This window comes from Gavia stellata, chromosome 2 (assembly GCF_030936135.1).
Source record: "Gavia stellata isolate bGavSte3 chromosome 2, bGavSte3.hap2, whole genome shotgun sequence".
Lineage (NCBI taxonomy): Eukaryota > Metazoa > Chordata > Aves > Gaviiformes > Gaviidae > Gavia > Gavia stellata.
This window is the reverse complement of record NC_082595.1, coordinates 1,215,872-1,239,863: the sequence shown is the minus strand read 5'-3', so window position 1 is coordinate 1,239,863 and position 23,992 is coordinate 1,215,872. Positions and strand designations below refer to the sequence as shown.

At 42.9% G+C, this 23,992-nt stretch overlaps 1 protein-coding gene across 1 annotated transcript; it reads left to right on the top strand.

Annotated features, from left to right (window-relative positions):
* Nucleotides 1-12,140: 12,140 nt before the first annotated feature.
* TLR5 (toll like receptor 5) lies at nt 12,141-18,090 on the top strand. Its single transcript, XM_009821515.2, has 2 exons — nt 12,141-12,172; nt 15,504-18,090. The coding sequence occupies exon 2, from the start codon at nt 15,508-15,510 to the stop codon at nt 18,088-18,090; it is 2,583 nt and encodes an 860-aa protein (XP_009819817.1). The 5' UTR covers nt 12,141-12,172; nt 15,504-15,507.
* Nucleotides 18,091-23,992: the final 5,902 nt, after the last annotated feature.

The following is a 23,992-nucleotide window of genomic DNA, read 5'->3' as shown; positions in this document are numbered from 1 at the left end:
AAATATAACGTGCTCATCTGCATCATTTGGAGCTACATTACTTCCTCTGTGCAAGAAGGCATGGAAAGATGTCAGCACAGTGCTACCAAAAGTACGGCTGCATTAACAGACAGCTTAGCTGTTTCTTTTCTCTCCGAGTTACACAAACACAGGAGCTGAATCTATTGGCATCTTTTAGAGAGTCCTGTGATTTACACATTTTAAACTTGGAGGTTTAAAATAATATAATCAAAGAGATTTAATCCAGAAGCAAGTCTGCAGTTGTTTTAATAGTGTTTGAGCATTGTTCAGTGATAAATCAAAGTCAATGCGCCAAACTAAAAAAGTTCCAGGTTGCATTTTCAACCATAACTTGGCAAAAGCGTTTGCAAAAGACGTAAATTTGTTAGCAGGAGTTGACTGTACAACAAGCAGCAGTGAATACCTTATCACTGTGAGACAAGCTTCCATGCTGAAATGTACACTATATATTAAATAAAAGGATGCTCAAAGACTATAGCCATGAAAGGACAGCAGTCCTGCTTACCAGCTTCTTCAGCCACTTCTAAAGTTTTTATTCACAATCTGAAACTCGCTTAGCTGGAACCTAAACTGTCACTCGTTCTAGGCCTTGCTTCAGTAACTTCAGTATAAAATATCTCAGCCTTTTATGTATATGGACAGAGGCCCAAACTGACAGAATAGACAAAAACCTGTGTTCCCCACCTGCATCAACAAGCTACAACAACGCGACTATAAGTGAAGTATCCACATTAGACACACGTTGAGACCTGTGTAAACTGGGAGCAAACATGTCTAAATCCTGATGCTGGTTCTCACTGTCACCACCTGAAAAGAGGTGCTGTGGTGGCAGGCTGAGTAGAAATAAGACTTGCTGTCTTTTCCAGTTAATTACAGCTGGGAGTAATCCTGAAATTATTCAGAACTTCAGGTATCCAGTTCCATCTATTCAATTATAAGTAAGAGAGAAAAGCAGGACCGAACAGAAAATAAATATTATATATTTGAGCATAAGTATCACAACCATTTTCTCACACTGTAAATTTGCACAAAACAATGGGTGCTTCCAGATACTTCCCTAATATCCCATGTGACCTGACAGAATTTTGTAGGACTTTTCCTAAACTGGTGTGTTTGGCTTTGTCCGATTCCCTGTATTTCATTTAAACACAGTATTCCAAATTTAGAAAAAGGCTTCTCTCCAGATACACAGGTCCCGTTTTCAGTGGCTTTAGAACTACTGCTTCAGTGCCTGAGTGTCTTGTGATCTCTCACCTGATTTAATGTAAGTAGAATATATCACAGGTCACCAGAGAGGTGTGTTAATACCATTAAAATACATATATATGCAATCGCTTGTAAGCACTTAATACAGAAGTGACATAAGTATCAGTAAGTAAAGGTACATAACCCAGATTAGCATGAAGATGGCACTTTGGTGTCATCTCTGGCCCAACTGATTGAGTGAGAAGAGTGAGAATTTCCTATCTAGATATCCTCATGGTCTGGTGGGATGTCAGGGGACATGAGGGACAGAAGCAGAGTTCAGATCCTATTAGGAAGAGAAAGGCTCCAGAAGGAGCGATCTGACCATTGAGTGGAGGGATAGGAGAAGGGTGCTACAACTCGCTGGGAGTTGCGAGCGAGAGCTGGTTTAGGTATTTAATTCCAAAAGAGGTTGAGAGTTGTGCAACCCCAACAGAGCGGAGTCTTGTTTTATTTAACAGGTGAATCTTAAGACATGTCCCTCAGTTCTGCATTTCCAACTGTCCAGATTAGGTCATACTTTGGTTAAAATGATGCTTTGGGCACCTATGTCTCCCGTGCAATGTTACTAAATCCCCAGCTCACTGCTGCGGATATGGGCGGGCAGCAGTGTGCTCAAGAGTTAGCTCTGAAGTGGCCACTTTTTCAAACAGCATGAATTTCCAGAAATTGTATTTAAATGCAAAATTTAAACTACTATAATTTTTTAAAATAAAAATAATCAAAATTACCCTGTCCTCTCTTTTACCCCTGTTTTTCATTCCTGGAATTATAGTAACAGGCAAACAAATCACTTCAGCTACAGATGTAGCCCTCAATCTTAACTCCTTTAGTAAGCCTAAGTATTCTACTTAGTATAAAGTAATGTAGAAAATGAAATATAATGACCGTTAGAAACAGGATACAAATGTGAGTAGAGGATCAGCTGCTTACGGTTAGTCTGGGTCGGATGAAGTGCCCATCAGAGGGGCAGCCACGCTGGAGATAAAAGACAGGGATGAGCCAGCTCTTTCCACCTGCAGAAGACCAGAAGAAACAGCTCAAGCGCCACGCAACCAGCAAACACAGATTTTTACACGACTTAAGCTGAGTTGAGTCGATGTGATCGCCTTCACAGAATCATAGAATCACTAAGGTTGGAAAAGACCTGTAAGATCATCAAGTCCAACCAAAAAAAAAACCCAACAAACCAAAAACAAAAAAAAAAAACACACCACACAACAACAACAAACCACAACACACCAAAAACCAACCCACCCAACACCACACAGCTCCATGCCCATCAAGCTACATCCCACAATGCCACATCCACACGCTCCTTGAACACCTCCAGGGAGGGTGACTCTACCACCTCCCTGGGCAGCCTATTCCAATGTTTCACTACTCTCTCAGTAAAGAACTTTTTCCTAATATCCAGCCTAAACCTCCCCTGGTGCAACTTGAGGCCATTTCCTCTAGTCCTGTCACTGGTCACTTGGGAGAAGAGACCAACACCCACCTCTCTGCAACCTCCTTTCAGGTAGTTGTAGAGAGCGATGAGGTCTCCCCTCAGCCTCCTCTTCTCCAGACTGAACAACCCCAGCTCCTTCAGCCGCTCCTCATCAGACTTGTGCTCCAGACCCCTCACCAGCTTCGTCACCCTTCTCTGGACACGCTCCAGCACCTCTATGTCCTTCTTGGAGTGAGGGGCCCAAAACTGAACACAGCATTCGAGGTACAGCCTCACCAGTGCTGAGTACAGGGGCACGATCCCCTCCCTGCTCCTGCTGGCCACACTGTTTCTGACACAGGCCAGGATGGCGTTGGCCTTCTACGGATTAAAACGCTTATGTCCAGCCCAGCCTGTCACAGCTGGCTCCTGCGGCCCGGCTGCGCCCCTCAGCCTGGTCTCCCCGTGCCCGACCCCTCGGCAGCGAGCGGCTGCTCTTCGGGAGCCGGGGAGGATTTCCCCCCTGCCGGGTTATTCACCTGCCAGTGATTCTCCACTGCTGACCTGACGCCTCTAACTCTTTTTCCCCCGTTCTCTACCCACACAGTGGCTTCCCCTCGTTCTTTACCCCTGCGGCACCCCGCCTCAGCCTGCTGCTGGCCCTCACGTACTCCAGCCGCGGGGCTGAAGCAGCGGTTTGATCTCGGCGGCTGACGGCCGCTCCCTTCCAGGCAAGCGGCGGTTCCCCCGCCGCTGTCCGGGGCCGCAGCCTGCCCGACCCCGCGCCGCACCTCAGCCGTTTCACGCAGCCGGAGGTTTTGAGGAGCCTTTCTCCGGGCACCGCCTGCTGTGCGTACGGGGCGGGGGGAGGCGGGCAGCGGGCCGAGCCCGCGGGTGCACTACCCGCGCCGCTGCCCTCTGGGACGTGCCCCGTCCCGGCGGGGCGGCCCGTCCTGCCGCCGCCCTTGGGGCGGGCCCGCCGCCCTCCGCCTTTGCGCTAACGGCCGCCCCGCGGGCGGGGGGGCCTCAGCCCCGCGCGCCGCGAGCCGGAGCGGTGGTGGCGGCGCGGGCCGGGCCGGGCCGGGCCGGCGGAGGTGAGCGCGGGCGGCGTGAGGCGGCTGTCGGCCTCCGGCTCGGGGCGGGGGGGGCCCGAGGGGCGTCGCTGGGCCGGGCTGCGGGCGAGGGCCGCGGGTAGAGCAGCGGGCGGGAACGGGGCGGCAGCCTCACCCAGGTGCCCCGCAGCCTACCGCTGTCCCAGCGTCAAGCTTCTCCTCTTCCCCCTCTGCCCTCCCCTCCCTCAGCCGCTGAGGAGTAGGAGGTGTTACCCAGCCCCAGGAGAAGTTCGCCGCACCTGGGCTGCACTTCGCGTTCTTCCAAGCAGCGTGTTGCCTCTTCCCCAAGGCGGACAGGGATTGCCACACTCATCTTCTGGGGAAAAAAATGGATACGTGGGGTATAAGGTTCCTAAAACGCATCCGAGGTGGGACTTGACGAGGCACAGCCCCACCTGCGCCCCATCTGGGATGCAGCTGGCTGGATGTCGGGGTTCCCCACCCCTCACCTCAGTATTCCAGCACGGAACATCTTGCTTTTCCCCGTACCCGGCCCAGCCTGACCAGGCTGGTTAGTCACTATCTACTCTAGCCGCGTTGCAGGCGTGTTGGGATGTCGGCACGCTCCCAGCTCAGACCCAGCCCCAAACACGGCAGCGCCTGCTGCCTTCTTTTAAAATGGAGCAGTGAACTGTTACTGTACGCCTGTAATTCAGTGGCTCATGGCTAGGAGCGTTCACCCAGGTCATGGGAGAGTTCATTGAATTCCGTCATCTGCCTGAGGGCAAATGAGACATATGTCTTCCTCCTAACTGGCGACACGCTCTTTTTGGCACTCTTCGGCTTCCTTCTGAAGCTGTGTCATTGTGCAAGAACTTCTGGAAGTGGATTGAGATGGCAGGAGGCAGGAACTTGAGGGGAGGGCAAGAAGGGCCTCCAAACTGTTCTCTCAGGATGGTTTCTGGGCTGAACATGTGCGTAGTCAGAATGTGGAAACTGCCCAGAGCAGATCTCCTCCCTCCCCTCCCTCGGCCCCCATACAAAGCATCCCCCAGCCCCTCATTAGGCTGAAACATGGCTTTGACTTAGTGAATCTTGAACGTTATTCACTCAGTTGGAAGAGCTGTAACAGAAGAGGAGGAGAGTGCCTCCAGTCCAAAACAACCAATGCTTCCCCAGTTCATGTGTATTTGTGAGATAAAAGGGTTTGGTATTGCATTGTGCAGAAAACAGAACTGAGTGTAGATTAACGTGCTAAACGAAGACATTGCTAGCTTTCTCTCCAGAAAGAGCTGGCTAGGGACAGAATTTAAAATACAGCCTTCATGGGGATTTCTGTTTCGGCAGTCCCTAGGTGTCAGACTGCAGGTCTTTTACGGATTCAGAAATCAGGTGCCTATCTTTCTACATGCACTGCATGGAGTGTATAATTTGGTCTCCTGCTTCCACTCTAAATGACTTTCATGCAGGTTAGCCTGGGAGACAGCTGTTCTTCTTGGTTGGGTTGGGACCATCTTGTATAAGGATAATCAGTAGACAAGCACTGGGGTATATGTGCAGCTGAGCTGTAGGACTCTACTAGCACGCTGTGAGTCAATGAAATAGCTCACTCACCAACAGCCTCACACAGGAACTGTTTCAGAAAGGCTACTAGCTACTTTTCTACCTTCTTCACTTCTTAGGTCTGCTTTGCACAACAGGTTCTACAGTACAAAGTTATGTCAGTTATCCTTCTGAGTGTAATTTCCACATTTTTCTCCTCCACTGACAAGTTAAGAGCTAACTCAAATTTATTCTGATCTAAAGCCTATTTCAAAGAAATTCAGAAGGTATCCTTTCAACATCTCTATTCCAGGAAGGAGTAGAGCAGGTTTCTAACTTCAGTTAAATGCTGGACAGATTGGCTGTCTGTCTCTCTTTTGTACTATATTTATGGTCCTTTTGTCACTGGACACTTGCAGCTTGTTATCTTTTGATTGCTTTTTTAAACCGTATGTGCAAAAAACATACTTGCAAAAGCAAATGTCTCTTTGTTATCAGTTGTTCCATTTGGCTCCGCATACTTAGGCACCTGTCTCCATACTCTTTTAATAGTTCCTTAATAAATAATGTGCCCAGATTGGGTCCCAGAAATGCAGGTGTGGCAACCATGCCATTTCCCCTCCAACTAGCCATTTAGTCGTCTTTGCTGACTTCAGCTCCTGAACCATTACTGCTGTTTTATGCCTGACCACTATTTCACAGGCATGACAGTGCTGATGAGCTTTATAAAAAGGTTAGCTTGGCAGGTAAAACTGTACAGAGCTCTGTCTGTGACCCTAGGAATTACAGTCTGAATGCTGCTTCTCCGCTTACTGCTGTTTCCTCAAGAATTTCTGTCCTCTGTGAAAGCTGGCCTCCTGTAAGTTAAAAACTCGGCTGTCATTCTTGAGAGTCCTTTCCTATTATCACTTTGATCTTTTCCAGGTGAGAGTTTTAATCCTGGCTGCTTCTAATTATCCTGCAAGCACAAAAAAGGACATTTTGTCCCTAAGCCAAATCCACTTTGTGAAAACACGGTCCAAAATGATAGCTAAGAGGGAAGGGAAACTAACAGGAAGGAAACACTACATCCCTGGAGGGGCTTCTAGTCTAGACCAGGCAGTTATCACATGACAGTTTTCAAAGAAAAAGAAAGTCAACATGGATTCAGGGTGTGAGGCAAGAATACCTGAGCAGTGACTGTGACTGCCCGTGGTTGTTTGTGCAGCTTTGAACCAGAGTCTCTGCTGGGAAACAACTGTAGCACCAAGTTGAAAAAAAAAAAAAATCAGGAATCTTCACTGTCCTCATTGAAGCCTCGAGATGTTAATTTCCTTAGGACCTGGAAAAGCATAAGAAACCTTGTCGGTCCCCTTCTCAAGCCTAGCTGAGGCTCTCCCTGCCTTCATCGTCCCCTGTCAGACAGAGGGGCGGAGGAGCCTGGGCTGCCCGGGACTGGCAGATGGACCAGTGCCCAGGGCTGGGGCACTTCCCTGGCACAACCAGCCCAGCCGGCTGCTCAGGCAGGGCAAAGAGCAGCCTGGCTCTGCTCAGGAGGGAGGCACTCGAAACAGTGCTAGCAGCTAAAAGCAACTGAGCTGGGGCCAGGGGCTGAAGCCGGGGGCTACAGCACCCTCCCTGTGCCTATCCACTTTACTCCTGTCCCCCAGAGAAGTAGCCCAGAGCATGTTTTAGTCTATACTTTCATTTTCCCCATCCTTCTGGAGACTGCTTTCTTTTAAAGGACTGATATTATAAGAATAGAGGAATCACACTGTCTTTGTGTGTCCACATCTCGTCATATAATCTGAGGGGATATCAAAACAAATCTAGATGATGAACAGGAACTAGATCATTACATCCCGTAAGTAGCTTCTGATTACCTAAACCAGTGGCTGGTTTTTATGGTCATTCTGCTCTGTCAGGTCATTAAATGCCTTAATGTCTTAGGTTTTCCCCATCAATGACAGGAACTGTCACAGTACTCACTTGCCTTATAACATGCTTCCCGATTTTAAGTTGGAAAATGCTGTATTTGAGTGAAGCATCCTAGCAACTTAAGGGAGAGGCTGAGGGGGTGGGAAGTGGCACATTCATTAATCATCTGATGAATAAAATGTTTCTTTTTTAGATTGCAGTTGGCTAGAGGGGCCCCATGACAAAAAGTTTGTTTGCACTGCACAGCTTTTTATGAGCACAAATGCATATATTATGATGGCTTAGAGCCTGGGCAAAAGCTTGGAGCTTTATTTTTGTTTCAGTAAGTAGATTTGATCTAATCAGATAACAGCAGCAACACAAATTTTCACAATAGCAGTTGGCCTTTATCTGGCCAGTCTAAGAACAAAGGCTTACTGTTTCTGATATATCTTTCAAGATCTTTTTTTATGGCCTAGATAAATATTACAAACGCCTTGTCAGTAGGCTTTCTGTTAGACTAAAAGAAAAAGGGTGCTCTTTGAAGGTCTTTGGGGTTTTTTTCTGAGAAATTTTACGAAGTGCCAAATACAAATAGTCCCTCAGAGTCAGTGTGTATCACCACCCTCTGGGAAAGATGCCCATAATTGTTGCCGTGAGTGAAGAAAAGACTAATGGTATTAGAGTATTAGACAAGGTTATTTTACTTGTTCTGCACTTTCTCCAAGAAGTAGGAATGACTCTCAATTCCCTACAGAATTGTGACATGTGAATATATAGGGAAAACTGAACAGGGAGACTCTTTCGTTTGGATGGCAGGAAGGGACCCAAGAATTGAAGAATGAGATTGAGACACATTTGTCTATTCAGGTGAATTTCAGTAGATTTTAGGCAGCCAAGTCCCCAAAATCTGATCCAAAAGGCCCTTCCTTCAGTCATAAACCCACATGGCACCACCATTTCTGCTGCTGCTCCCAGTACGCATAACCCATTGCACGGGAGCACCCCAGGGTGAGCAGCCTTGCACAGCGATTGCAGATGTTGTGGAGATCAATATGGAGAACACGGTGCCAAGCAGGCCTCCTCGGGGGAGCCTGCATGGAGCACTTCTAGCACAGCTGCAGCTTTGGTTCTAGGGCAGAGCATACTAGCCATGGACATTTTCTTTCAAACTTTAGCCAAGGAAAGGAGAGTACCTTATAGCTCTCCTGCAGAAACTTGGCTGTGCAAACAAGAATACAGGAGCTGTGAGGATTTTTTGCTGAGCAGGGGTTGGAAGATAAACTCCTTGAATTATTTTGGACTAGAACATCGCTTGCTTGATTTTGGTTGTTTAATCCAAAATGCTAGTTTAGCTAAAATCTATAACCAGACTTCATCTTTAGAGCACAGTGTTGAGTACAGAATTAGCAACTGATGTTACTGTCCTCTACTTCCCTTTGTCAGTACATGCCTCTGGCATAATGGTGCATCCAATCAGTATTTCCCTTGTTTTGCAGAATTGGAGAACTATAGTTAACTCCTCAGTTCTTCTTTTAGCATCTCCTTCCACTTTGAGGTACCAGTTTCCAAAGTTACAGCCTCTAGCCTCAATAGCTTTGACCCATTCTCAGAAAGTCTCTTGAAAGTCATAGGTAACCAGCCCAACTGTTCTAGATACTTTAGAGGAACTCTCAGCCCCGTCACATGTAAAACAACAGAGACAAGTTTCCATTGTTTGCAGTGGGGTTTGCTTGTTACTCTTATCTTTTTTGGGTTTTGTCTTTTTTTTCAAGTCTGCTTCATTCTGTTTGGGTGTTTCCACAGAAGGGTCAATGCAATCCAAATAAGATAGGAGCTGCACTAGCCATGTACGGGGGATAGGGCACATAATTGTGTGTGGGCTGTTAGGTTTATGCATGCTTTCTAGTCTTCATGCTGAGACTTTGATCAGGGGTTACTTTTCTGACTGGGCAGGCAACATCCAAAATTCCCCAGGCAGATAACTTAAGTCTTACCTTTACATCCAGACTAAATAGCAATGTGGAAAGAGGACCGATGCAGTAGCTCATACTAACATGGGGGTTAAACCCCCTTTATATGCTGGTGCACTTGGTCCACACCTAAGCCAAAGTACAGTGAAAAGAGAAAGGGACTGAAGAAAAGAGGATGGAGATGGGAACTGAGATCATTCATTGACACATCAAGTCTCAGGTCAGGAGTAGAGTCTCACATAGGCTCCTGCAGCACTTCTGGGTTGGCTCAGCCGTCCCACACTGCTAAACTGTGAGAGACCATTTCAGCCCTAACTGCCAACAAACTGTATGTGTGTTTCGTTGTTATCTTACAGCTCAGCTTTGTCCTGTCAGCATGGCTGAGTGGCAACAGAATGTTGTATCTACCATAACCCCTTCCCTGGAGCCATTCCAAGCACCTTGTATGCAACATGACCAAAGATCAGTTACAGATGTACAAAGATCAGGTATTTAAATTTTAACACTATCAGGACATGAACATTTTCCTAACATTTGTTCTCAAAAGTAAACTGGGTTTGAAGAAGGAAGGAGGAGAGAAGAAAGAAAGTTTTTCTTTGACTTTGTCAGGATTCTTGTTCCAGAACTTGTGGACTGAATCAAAAGCTCTTTGAAGTCTCAGAGTCCTCCTAGCCGAGATTATCTTTACTGAGTCAGGCTTACCCTGAAACTAAGCAAAAATGTCCTCACTTACCCAAAAGTTCCAAAGTACTCCTGTTCATTGTTTCCCTTTCCCAGCGGCTCTTTCATGCCCATGTGCTTTGTACCTGCAGCTGATTTCTTTATTGATACTGTTTGTGAATGCTGCACTTTGCCACCTTCTGGCAGAAAGATCTGGGGTTAACTAACTCTTCTAGGAATTCGTTAATCCCTTTTCCCAAAAGATTTTAACAACTGACTTGTTTCTGGTCTGGGAGAGACATCCTGCAACCTTTGTCAGTAATGTTGGATGCAATGTAGAGGCACAGTATGCCAGAACAATTCCATACTAAGAGCATAACTACTTCAAGCAGAATTCAGAAGCTGTATATGGGCAGGACCCTGGATTCATTATATCACAAATTTAAACGTGCCCATCCCTATCAGGCAGGACAGCTACTCTGGTGAACTTAAGAGAGGGACAGAAGTTGGCAAGAATATATTTATATTAGTGTCTAACAGTCAGAACAAAAATGTTTGAAATTATACGATTTTCTACACAGAAACGTCTATTACTGATTAGGTTTGAAACCGAAGAATTATTTCAAATCTTAGAATTTGCCAGAAAGCATAAGTGTGGCACCAGTCTGTCTAGAAACTTATTCATAAACACTGCTGCAAACTCAATGTAGTTTAGGTTAGATAAATATAAAACAGTCTCTGTTCAGTTAGCTGGACTCTGGACATATACATATAGAAGTTGGCTTAAACATATTTTCAAAACATTCATAAGAAAAGTTGTACACTGATGATGAAAGCAGGGTGTGTATCAAATTTTAAGTTAAATCAGTGTAATTTTGTACACAAACCCATCTCGCTATAGAAAAGAAAATAATAAGGGACGATTAAGATGGTCTTTGTCTCTTCAGTGCCTAGTGGGTTTGGGTATAGAGGGGAGAAAAGAGGACTATCTTCTATGCATTGATTTTACAGGCAAGAAATACACCCTGAAGTTGCTTAATCCTATCTTTCTTCCCTTTCTCTGGGGAGCTTTTGTGCTACCTGTGACAACTAGTGGTGTTTCACAGAAAGACATCAGGCTAACAGCAGCACTCATGCAGGCTCCAAGTGAGCTCTCACATCTTGCTGTCCAAACATCAAGGCCCTTAGCTATGGAGCTAAAGGGAAAAAAAGCCTTCCCACTTGGCAGTAGGATTAATGTTTATCCCTTAATCCTTAATCCTAAAGCAGGCTTGCGGCAATTAGAGAGGAGATTCTCACACGCTCATCAAAAGATGCTACTACCTTTATTATATATATACCCTACTCATCTGTGATTCAGTGACCTACAGAAAATGACCTGGATGTTTTTGTGAAAATTAGCATGAGCAAAAAAATTACTTTTTTTTTTTTTTTGGTGCAGATAATGGAAAATTTACCAGCTTTACCTCTGTCTTTACCTTTTTATCCACTGACCACATCCCAAACACCTCAATGACCGGTATTCTTGGTCACAGGACTTCATCTTTGTGGAATTATTTCAAGAAATCTGTGCTTGTGGTGGGCACACAATTCCTCTGGCTGACTGAGTCGTCATCTAGGAAAAATCGCCTTAGGAGGATATCATGGTCACTGCAATAGGTTATTGAAAAGATTTTTAAACTTTTTAAATCTTATATCAGACTGCTCTTCTCTAGAGTCCACCCGGATAGCCAGTGCCCCTGCTGCTTGGTTCCCCAAAACCTATGGCTGACAACTGAGAACCATATATGCCCGCTGCTCATTTTCATAAGCACATATGGTACACGGCTGTTCACTGCCGCTGGTGTGTGCTGGTTCATATTTGACCTAGGGTTATGTGGCAGAAGCACGGGAGGCTGCTGCAGAGAGTAAGCATGCTACTGAATGCTGCCCAAAACCACTTCTGAGACCGAAATTTTCCTTTCAGATCACTCTTTTAAAAAGCAAGCAAATACTCCCAGCCATCAGCAAGGACAAAAATGGGGTATGTATGTCACTCGTTCTTTATTTATGTGGACTCCATGCATTTTTGTTGGGGGTGTGGAAAGGGGAATGGCAAGTGCTTTCTAACTCTCCATGGGAGAGTTGTTACTCTAACTTCTTTCCTGGCTTGTGTACATCGAAAGGAATCCTAGAATCCTAGAATCATTTAGGTTGGAAAAGACCTTTAAGACCATCAAGTCCAACGGGAGACAGTCTTAGTCCTCCTCTTCAGCTGTACTTCAGGCCCTGCTTTCTGACAGCCTCTGTGGGTGTCCTAAGGTGTACACAGCTGTGCTGAGACGGACAGGCACTACCACATCATCCACTCTCAGGTACTGTCAGTTCCCTTCCTTTTTTGCTGTGCTAGTGAAAGTTTCTAGGTCATTTAAAACCATGTTCAGAAAACTGAGTTTTAAAAGAAGTTAGTACAATAGTGTAGGTCAGTTCCATACAACTCAAAGCATCTGCATCCGCCTTCCCTGATCCAGACACTCACTTCCTGAGGAGGCTGAGACCAGAGCTAGAGTATTTGCATTCTGTATGCATTCACTTGCTGCCTTAGATCTAGGTAGAATATCCACCCTGCACTGTGAAAGTTCTTTGCATTGCTCAGAAACATACCCTGCTTAGGACTTTCCATCCCAAGAGCATCTGCTGCATTTCCCACCCCCTCCTACTTTTCCCCTTCCCTTTACCACTTACCCCTTCCAACATCAACACAGCAGAAGGAAACAAAATCTCACATGCTGAGCTCTGGTTCTCTAAACTTCATTGCTCCAATTTTCAGTAACGAATGAATCATTCACACATCCGTTCATCTCCACGTCCATGCACAGGCACATACATAACTGAATGGGATGATGGTCATTTTGTGGGAAGAATATTCTTCCCAAAAGGTTTTTGGTGCTAATGTACAATGGTGAAGGGTTGTATAAAATGTTATGTGGAGGGATTCTGTTAAATTAAAAATCTTTGCTGTCCTCATGAGAGCAGCAAGAGGAGTTACTTACTGTCAGCATCCTCCTACTGTTCATGGAGGGCCAAGATTCAGGGGAAAAGGTAGTAACTTATGCAGAAAAAGTTGAGGGAGCAAAGAGTTTACAAATGAAATCTTCTTGTCACCAAACCAGAGCGGAGGTGGAGTGTAAACAACTATTAAGAGATTGTTAGAGACTTCTTTAACTTACAAGAATGTGGAAAAGCAGGTAGGTGTAAAAGCAAAGGTGGCTAGGGATATTTCACCATTTTCTTCTTTTCTAATAATAAAAAGAAAACTACATTTTTAAATTTAAAAACAACAACATTTTCTAATTCTTCCACTCTAAACATTTTGAGCTTTTTCTTGTGGTAAGTTGATACATATGTCTATCAAATTTTAACTTCCAAAGTACTTTCTATTTGTCACTGCTTTTGGTGATGCTGTGATTTTGCCCAAACTTTAAAAACCAGCCATAGCATTTGGGCAAATACAAGGAATGGAAATGTAAATGCCTAAAAGATAAAAGTAATTTAAAACTATTTGTACTACACATATTATGGTGCCAACAAGAAGCATTTTCATAGTTAACAAATAATATAAGGGAAACTTGGTGGTTTGATTTCATGGTTCATGCAAAGAGAAAAGTAAAAAGTAAGCAAGATCTTGAATGACCTACTGTATGTTTAGCTGTGTCTTTTTTAATAACCTACAACATTTTGTAGTCCAAAAGACAAACATTATATAGTTTACTGTTTATAATGTCCCCTTTTAACAGTGCTTGCTAGGTCAAAAAAAGAGGGTAGAAAACAATTATTTTCTAGTACCAGGAATTATTCCCCATAGATGCAGTTAAAATCTCTTAACAGAGTTTTGAAACTCACTGCCTGCAATTTGCTTTTCTTTGCAGCATGTCCTAAATTCCTTAGTGAGACAAAATGTGAATGAAATTTGAATGCTGGTACTTCAGTATTCAGCACTCTATCCTATATTAATAATCTCCTTTATTTTCAAGATTCAGGTCTTGTCCCAAAACCATGAAATTATCTTAAAAAATTACAGGATTAGTATTTTAAGTTGTAAGATATGTGTGTTTCCCACTTGGTGTTTGAGCCTCTAGGGTGGAAATTTGCAGACTCACCCTAGCAGTCACAGTTGTTGCAAGTTAAGGGTCCAGTATAATCAGATGACTTTGAGAACATCACCAAAAATGTTAGGTACAGTGAGATTGTGTCAGTTATGAGATTTGTTGGTACTATAATATCCTTGTACTTCCTATTTAGCAGATAGTCTCTAAAAAATGTCTAGCTCTTTCACTTACTATTTGCAATGGGAATATCATAGTGGGTTCTACCGACATACTTTTTCATTTCCCAGAAATCACTTTGCATGATGGCAACAAGCATAAGATGATTTTAGTTCAAGTGCAATATTCTGCATACAATTTTGTACTTGTGCTTTAAAGAAGCAGTGTGCTCAAATCATAATAATAATTAGCGGGCTTTACCTCTTTTTAATCACTGACTCAAAGCCCAACTTTTTTCCTCTCTGAAGTAGATTTACTTTGCAGACTTTAAATGGCCATTGGGGGTTTGGTTCCACAAGGATTTATACTTACCAATTTTTAAGCAGATTGTGCTGGAGGTCACAAAAATTCTTCCACTGGGTTGTAATTTCATTTCAATAAATGCTTTTTTAAAAGGAGAGGCAGATGGTTGCAATCTTAGTTAGAAGGGTTCTTTTAAACTACAGTACACAAACAACCACATTAGGGCTAATAATTTCTTTACCATGCTCAATAAAAAAGACCTTCCTTGCTTTGAAGAGGTTTTTGTCTCCGATAAAGAGAGAGACAGGCAGACAGATGGCATAATGCAAGGAAAATCCAGAGTAGGAATAAATTAATAAATGGATTAATCAGTGAGCTGCATAAATTATGTTATGCACCTTTTTGTATAACTTAGGAATTTACAGTTCCGGAAATGTAGTTTTTCATAAAACGCGAAATCTTGCAGCACAGTTTCAGGCTACCACATTTTTTTCTTTTCCTTCACTGTTAGCCTTGTTCTTGTCTTTACTTGCAAAACTATTTTGCAACCCTTTCAAGAACAATTTCAAATTGCAGGGTTAATCTGAGGCTCAAGGAGCCCCAAAGGAGGTCCCCCCTTTAAAAACTCATGGCTGTTAGGCGTGAGAGCAATCTGAATGCCAAGTGGCGTGATTGCCCTCACAAGGAGAGCGCTCAGGGAAAGAGCAGCGTTGGCCTGCTCTCTTGAGATGACTGGATGACTGCACTTTACATTGGCAATCCAAACTGTTTAAACTTGTTTGGATAACTGATTAAGGAATTAAGCTAATACACCAGCATTATCAGTTCCATGATGCAAATTAAACATCCAGGCCAAGATTTTCACACTTACCTAGTGGGGTTTTCGTCCCGCCCTTAAGGTACATAAAGGAGGGTTACTTTTCAGGTTGTAGGAGGTGCTTGCATCATCTTCTGACCAACCAGCCTACCAAATGATGCCTGTTAGACTTCAGAGAAAGGATCAATCTCAAATCACTAGTAATTTTTAGTGTGACATTAGTCTTTTATTCTGCAACTGTTAAAAATGTGCTCTACAACTTACTGCATAGATAGCCAACTACAGAATTAATGCTTACTATTTTCACTTTTTTTCACATAGATTCATGATGTTACATCAACAGCTAGTACTTGTCTTTGGAATATCACTAGCTAGTGATATATGTGCATTTAGAAGCTGTTATTCAGAAGCCCAAGTCTCCGTATATTATTTCTGCAACCTCACAGATATTCCACTTGTGCCAAAGGATACAGTGAAGCTTTTGCTAACTTTTAACTATATCAGACAAGTGACTGCAACTTCGTTTCCACTGCTGGAGCACTTGTTGCAGCTGGAAATTGGAACGCAGTACGTGTATCCTGTTACCATAGGAAAAGGAGCTTTCAGGAACCTGCCAAACCTTCGTGTCTTAGACTTGGGATTCAATAAGATTCTTCAAGTGGACCTTGATGCTTTTGTGGGCTTGACACGTCTGACTGTACTCCGTCTGTTTCAGAACTACCTTGGAGACGCCATCCTGGAGGAACGTTACTTTCAAGATTTGAGCTCGTTAGAAGAATTGGATCTTTCAGGGAACGAAATCACAAAACTTCAGCCTCATCCCTTATTTTATAATCTAACAGTCTTGAAAACTGTGAACCTGAAATTCAACAAGATATCCAACCTGTGTGAAAGCAATCTTACCAGCTTCCGAGGAAAACACTTTTTATTTTTTAGCCTCAGTTCTAATAATTTGTACAAGACAGATAGAATGGCCTGGGCCAGATGCCCAAATCCTTTCAGAAATATTACATTTAACTCACTAGACCTTAGTGACAATGGCTGGAGCACAGAGAAAGTCCAATACTTCTGTACAGCCATTAAAGGGACCCAAATTGGTTCTTTAATGTTTAGCTCTCATACAATGGGTTCAGGATTTGGCTTTAATAACTTAAAAAATCCAGATAATTATACGTTTGCAGGGCTAGCAAGAAGTAATCTTCATTTGCTTGATATTTCAAATGGTTACATTTTCTCTCTCAATTCTTTAATCTTTCAAAGCCTTGGGAATCTGGAATTGTTGAACCTTTTCAAAAACAAGATAAATCAAATCCAAAGGCAAGCATTTTTTGGCTTGGGAAACCTAAAAACTCTCAATCTCTCACGTAATCTTTTAGGTGAGTTGTATGATTATACTTTTGAGGGTCTACATAGTGTAATGTATATTGATTTACAGCAAAATCATATTGGGATGATTGGTGAAAAATCATTCCGTAACTTAGTAAGTCTGAAAATAGTTGATCTCCGAGACAATGCCATTAAAAAACTCCCTTCCTTTCCACATCTGACCTCGGCCTTTTTAGGTGACAATAAGCTAATGTCTGTAGTTGGCACAATAGCAGCAACATACCTTGAATTAGAAAGAAATTGGTTGGCAAACCTGGGTGACCTGTATATTCTTTTCCAACTTCCAGATGTGCAGTATATCTTCTTAAAACAGAATCGCTTCTCTTACTGTGTGAGAAGTGATAATGTTATCAAAAACAATCAATTAATCTATATGGATCTAGGCGAAAATATGCTACAGCTTGTGTGGGAGAGAGATTTATGTTTGGATGTGTTCAGGGCACTGTCCAAACTTCAGGTTCTACATCTGAATAACAACTACCTTAGTGCTCTTCCACAGGAGATTTTTAGAGGTCTAACGTCTCTAAAAAGACTTAATCTAGCTTCCAACCTATTGTCTCATCTTTCTCCTGGGCTTTTTCCACAAAGCCTAACAAACCTAAACTTATCCGGAAACCAGCTTTTCTCTCCTGAGCCTGAAGTCTTTATGACTTTGAGTATTCTGGATATAACACATAATAAGTATGTCTGTGATTGTACTTTAAAGAGCCTATTAGTGTGGCTGAATGAAACCAACGTAACCCTAACTGGCTCACAATCTGACAGGTACTGCGTATACCCACCTGCATTTGCAGGGGTACCACTGTCGTCTCTGACATATGACGGTTGCAGTGAAGATGAACTCCAGCAGACACTCAGGTTCTCAGTATTCGTCTTCACCTCTGTCACTCTTCTAATGTTTCTGATGGCAGTCATCATTTTTACTCGCTGTCGGGGGATTTGTTTTGTCTTGTATAAAACGATCATCAAAAAAATGATAGACAGCCATCCACAAGCAGCAGATAAAAGCGAATACAGATACGATGCATATTTGTGCTACAGCAAAAATGACTTTGAATGGGTCCAGAATTCTTTGCTAAAGCGCCTGGATTCACAGTATTTTGATAAAAACAGATTTACCTTGTGCTTTGAGGAAAGAGATTTCTTGCCTGGGGAAGAACATATCAACAATATCCGTGATGCCATTTGGAACAGTAGGAAAACAATTTGCATTGTGACCAGGCAGTTTCTCAAAGATGGGTGGTGCGTGGAAGCCTTTAATTTTGCCCAGAGCAGGTACTTCTGTGATCTGAAAGATGTCCTCATTATGGTAGTCGTCGGGTCACTTTCTCAATATCAACTGATGAAACACAAACCAATTCGAAACTTTTTACGAAGGAGTCGATATTTGCGGTGGCCTGAAGATTATCAAGATGTAGACTGGTTTTTAAATAACCTTTCTTGCCAAATTCTGAAGGAAAAAAAAGTGCGAAAGAAAGCCAGCGGTATAGAGCTGCAGACTGTAGCAACACTCTCCCATTGATAGTGTATGGGTTGCTGGCTTTCTAAATAGCCCATTTCCAGCTGTGCCATGGCAGGAATAAACAGAAGCTTGCTTTGTCTTTCCTTGAAAAGAAAGATAAGTATTTCAGAATAAATCCTACTGAACATGGAAACAGCTCGAAAGCAACCAGCAAATACATGAAAGTGCAATTATTTTATGGACTACGACACACATTTTCAGAAGAATTAAATGAATCACAGATGCTTCAGATTTTGGATGCTCAGCTTCAGACACTTCAGTCCTGATTTTCGGAGTACTACTTACTTACAGGTCTGTTTCAGTTAGAGAAGGATGCCCATGGTTGTTTTTTTAAAAAGAGCCCATGGTACTCTACGGGAGTGACCGAGTATGCTTTCATGTATGGCCTAGCCTGACCAGCGGTTCGTGGACTGCTTACTCCTGTGCTTGCTAAACTCTAACTTTTCATGCTCTGTTTCAAAGTAGCATCAGTGCTTTGCACCTTTATGCTTTAAATTGGTGTAACACAGATTTCATTTATTTGTTTTCTACGCAATTAGCCTCAGCTTCTCAACTGGAACGTACAAACGTTGAACTTCATTCCTCCCCTTCCCCTCCACAACTTCTCTGCTTGGTGGTAAAACTACGGTCATTGGCCTACTTCATTTGCTGCCTGGTGATTTTTCGGTTGAGCTGCCTCCTGCCCTGCAGAGAGGAACAGGTATCCCCTTCAGATCTGACACAAGCCTGAGCCTGAAAAGCAAACAAGAAACTACCTCTGCAGCCGTGCAGGCTGTACACCAGTGACATGGCCAATAGCCCAGTGCCTGCCAGACATTCTGGGAGGGGAAAGTACAGACAACTGGTGTGTAATTTGGGTTGTTCTCTGTACATCCTGCGTCCTGGTCAATTCTAAGGTGGTTTTGTGCTTCTATTGAAATATTTTTCTAAAGTCATTAACGCCTGGTACTCTCTTACCTCTCTAATAATTTTACCACTGTTTGTTCAGATATGTGTCTTCAGGGGGTTGTTCAGGGTCATTTTAATAAAAGTCTGACTCAGTGTTCACTGTTATAGAACCCACACCTATTATTTCGATGGTGACATACTCCTTGAGTGTATTGTTCATCTCGGTTTATACATTTATTTAACAAAAGCTTACCAAAATAATTTCAGTATGGCCTCAGTGAAATTTTCGCTGTAGCAAGGAAGCCAGAAGGGGAGGTTTTATAAGCTGTCTGTCTTGACCTTAGCTGCAAACAAATAATACCATTTTAACTATTTTGATGGAGATGAAGTAGTACAATCCACTTCATGTGAATGCAGTTGTTTGACTATAGATGTGCCTGTGGCTGATCTAATTTACTCAGTGCACCAGTGTCCAGGATTTCTATTGATAACATTACTACAGTAAAATATTACTTCCTTCTCAATCAGTGCAGGCATTCGGGAACAGAAAAGGGCTAAACCTTGGAAAATTTTCCAGGCGGGGAGGAGCAGATTAGAGAAGGGATTGACTGTGCTGGTGAAGCCCTGGATGTCGCTGTTGGCTCGGGTAACAACCGGCTCCTGCCTCCTGTCCCGTCCAGAGCTGCTGCAGGGGAGCTCTGAAAAAGAACCAGAGCCCCACCGCCTGCCTTTCAACTCTCTGCATTTCTTACACTTCTCTGAGAACGTCCAACCTTTTCCCTTTTTTTTTCTTTTTCCCCTAACCAGTGCAAATATTTACAGGAAACCTTTAAAGTCAGGGGTTATACCAGGGAGTATTTCACATTAAAAATCACTGACAGGTAGGCAAAGCAGGAATGAATCTGTACAATGAAGATCATGTGGAGGTCTAGGCTGTTAGCGTATGGAGCTGTACACGGTGTAAGAGATGGGCATTTTAAAAGCATACTTAAGAAATTATATTTGAATGAATGTCACAGAACATTTTTGGTCAAACGTTAATTGAGAGCCCTCTCCACTTAGGACCTTATCACGTACTTAAAAGACGCTCCTATCACTTCAGATACTTAAAACTTACTTCTGCGAACCTATGCATGCAGGAATGACAAGTAGATACAGAGATTACCAGGATGGCTTTAACGAAGGCTTTTTCATTTTGGTTGAAATGCTTCTGTCTTCTTCATGCTAATGCCACTGGTGGGAGGTGGCTACATAAAACTTGCATTTACTTCAGTCTTTGGAAAGGTCTGACTTTTTACATGAAGTTTTTAATAAAACCTTTGGATGAAATTTCAGTGTCTGCCTCCATGCTTATATAACATTTTGGAAACTTTAAAGAGGTCAAACTTGTGTCAGGAGCAGCTGGGAAAACTTCTTTCTACCACAGAGGCAGCTCAGAAACATAGCAGCAGCCCAGCCCCCATCTGCCCCTTGCAAATTCTCTTGCAAGTTGTCTACAAAAGGCAGTAAAGGGATTTTTGGAGAACATGCTACTGAACCATTCCTGATTGTGGGGTGGTTTGCAGGCGTATGAATAGCTGCAGTGTGAAATTTTAGAGAGACCTGAAATAACTTTCTTTTTTACTCACTGTGAAAGCACGCCAAGCCTGAGACTCTCAGAACAAATGCAGTTGGTACACTCTATCCTATACAATGAAAAATTGACTTCAAATAGATCGTAGGACACTGATCACCACCTCTGTGGAGTCACCTATCCTTAAATGACAAAGCCTGGGGAATTGTTGAGAAAGGGATTGTGCAGACTTTATACTCCTCTGCTCAGCAGGAATGACAAAAGCATCCTGTACAAAAATAGCGAATGACTATGCTTGATGAATTAAGGCCATAAATTGAGCCTCAACCTCATAACTATTGATCAGATTCCCTTCAGGCTCACTGGGAACATTACTGCTCTATTAGAATTTTATGGCTCTTTAGTTAAGGATACTCTCATCAGTTTTACTCACCCTCCTCAGTGAAAGACATTAACTTGTTGGAGAGTGTCCAGAATAGGGTGTGAAGTGTGTCACTGGCTCTAAAGCAAGTTACTAAGATGGAAGCTGGTGAATTTATTTGCAGCACAGGGAATATTCAGAGGACAGTGACTCAGTGCCACGTGGTATCAGCTCAGATATTTTATAGTAAAAGCCCACCCTCACCATTGCAACATATATTATAAACATTTACTGGTCAAGCAGGCAGTGTTTCAACAGTAACAGCTAGCCAACCTGTCAGGTCCGAAGACTACATGGGCTCCTACTCGCAATCAAGGCACTCAGGACCAGCACTCAGATTCTACAAACATATTCCTATGGAGGGTGACAGAAGCCAACAATGATACGCCCACATTTTACGCATTTTACATGATTGTTATTTCACATACAGTGAAGTCAGTCTTCTCCTCCCTCTCCCATCCAACATGCACACTAGTCTCAGCAAAGCTTTGTCCAATTATATTTGCTAATCCCAATTGCTAAGCCCTCCTCAGAGAGACTGTTCAACATGCTGGTAGATCTATCACCTTGTTAATTTACAGTTAGTATCCGTCATTGCTCCCACCCCAATAGCTGTGCTACCTCTGTGGAGAATGCTAGCGTAGATAAGATACAGGGAGTCCAACCTCTTGAGTGGGACACTCCTACATATGTTGCTCAGAATCACTCTGCCTTTCTTTTTCTTGTGTCACATCATTAACTCAGCTCATTTGCTGACTTCTGGGTCTTTTTCAGCATGACAGCTCTCCTACTTCTCACTGCCAGAGACCATCTGGGTTTCAGATTATTGCATCCTACCTCCTCAATTTCATGTGGTGCTGACTATTTTACAATGGCTTTAACATGTTCTCTTCTTGCTGGAACTGTGAATAGCAGCAGTCCAGTTAAATCACAAAGCAAGGCCCATACCTGGCAAAATACTTACAGATGAAGAGCAATACAGGAGTGAGTGGTGAAGACACTGCAAATGGAGCAGAAGCAGCACATGTGAATCTCTGGGAGATCAGCAAAATTAGGAAGCATACATACGGCAGTCTAAGCTTCTTGCGATCGAAAGGGGACTTGCATTCCAGGAGAAGTGGAAACTTGAAGAAAGCAAAGATAGACAAGGAACAAGATACATCTTTAGGGTCTGACTCTAAAAATGTGATCAAAAATAATGCCCTAGTACAGTAAGCAGATTAACTTAAAATATGACCAGCACTAAGAAATATTTGCAAGCTTTCTTTGCACTATACTATATACCATACTATATGCACTATATACTATACTATACTGCCAACAGCAAGCATTGTTATGTGAAATAAGGCTTCCAAAATCAGAAGACTGGTGTAAAAAACCCAAAAGATGACAAAACAATTATAAATGTCTGGTACTTGACCCTGTAAGACCACATTTTTACACTTTCTTTATGATCATAAGAAGGTGGATATTCATGCAGTCCATGGATACAAGAGCCAAGGCTTTAAGAAATAATCCAAGTGTTTCAGGACTTCTGCTTAACTGTGAAGTACAGCTAAATTAGTCAGGCCTTGAGTAAAGAATAGCTTTAGGAAGATGGTGAAGAAAAGACCAAGCTGGCCTTTCCAGCTTCCCAGTCCGCTCTGAGCGGTGGTCTTACATCACATAGATCCTCCTTTGTTCTTGCAAGATTTTGTAGTTGTTGCTGATCCTATTTATCAACAACAGCGGACTGGGAAGCTGGAAACCGTGGCCTTGACTGCAATGAAATAACCCGAAGGAGAAGTGATGATATGAAAACTTCCCATGCAGACAAATTTACATCAGTAGTTCTTACAAAGCCTCTTCTGGTGCTTATTCCATTAGGCTCCTTGTCAGTCTCTCAGAAGGTATCAAACACCTTTGGGATGCCAAAAAGCTCATTCTGCTTTTGGGTATAAGCACTTTTTCATACATAGATTTTAGTTACCTGTTTTCTGTTTTGTCTCTCACAAACATGAGCTCAGTATCTTGGTCTTCAGTTTCACCGTGCTACTCCTGGCAGCCACCAAAGATTCCATATACCTGGAACAGAACTGCAGGTGCTGCTCCACCAGTATTTCCTTCAATGAAACACAAACTGCAAAAGCCAAGTTTAAAAGCGGAGATTTACCCCAAAGGCCACTGTGAGCACAGACACAAACCACAGGGAATGCTGGATGCCAAGCAGGTACCAGAAATTTTAAATTCAGCCTCGTTAGTCAACCTTGTATCACATCTAGGCATTACTGTTGGGCCAATCCAACTCCTGCATGATTCTGTCTTGCTATCTGCACAGAGATTGACAGGAGGCTTCTCTTCCCTTTCTAACCTCACCTTTGCTTTCTATATTGTGTACATACAGTGTAGTGGGTGCCAAAAATAAGTCTACGTTTCCTTTCCCAATATGCAAAAGTCAGTATATAGGTATGACATGAGTTATTTCATAGTGCAAATACTATCTATTCATAGCAGACTCTGTTTGTTTCAGACATGTGGTTTTCCTTCCTTTTAGATAGCCTATTGTTTGTCTTTTCCATTTGTATTAAAAATAAAATCTTTTAAAACTGCAAGTAAGAGAGAAAAATATATTTCTTCTGAAACTAACAATTCTCCAAACAGGAAGGTTAGCTTTTTCCTGTTTAGACATTATGTTCAAAGAAAGGAAGTCGGGATTTTCAATGATAATAATAATTACATGGTATGTAAACATCAGTAAGTACCAAAGAAGGCTTCAGTCTTTATTTAGTGTGTCCCAAATGCTCCACTGCTGTTTAGAGCATCTTTATCTTTACCAGCTCACCAGCCTCTTGCAAAAATGGATTTATGAGCAGTCATCACACTGGGTTGATCACCTGTATGCTTGCTTCTTGCAAGCTTCCACAGTACAAGGGCGTTATGAGGCTGCCTCAAGCCTGCATGGAGAGCAGTGACGGAGAGCAATGGGGCAAACAGAGAAACCTCATACCAAACAACAGGTTGATGTGGCAGGGTTTTTTTGC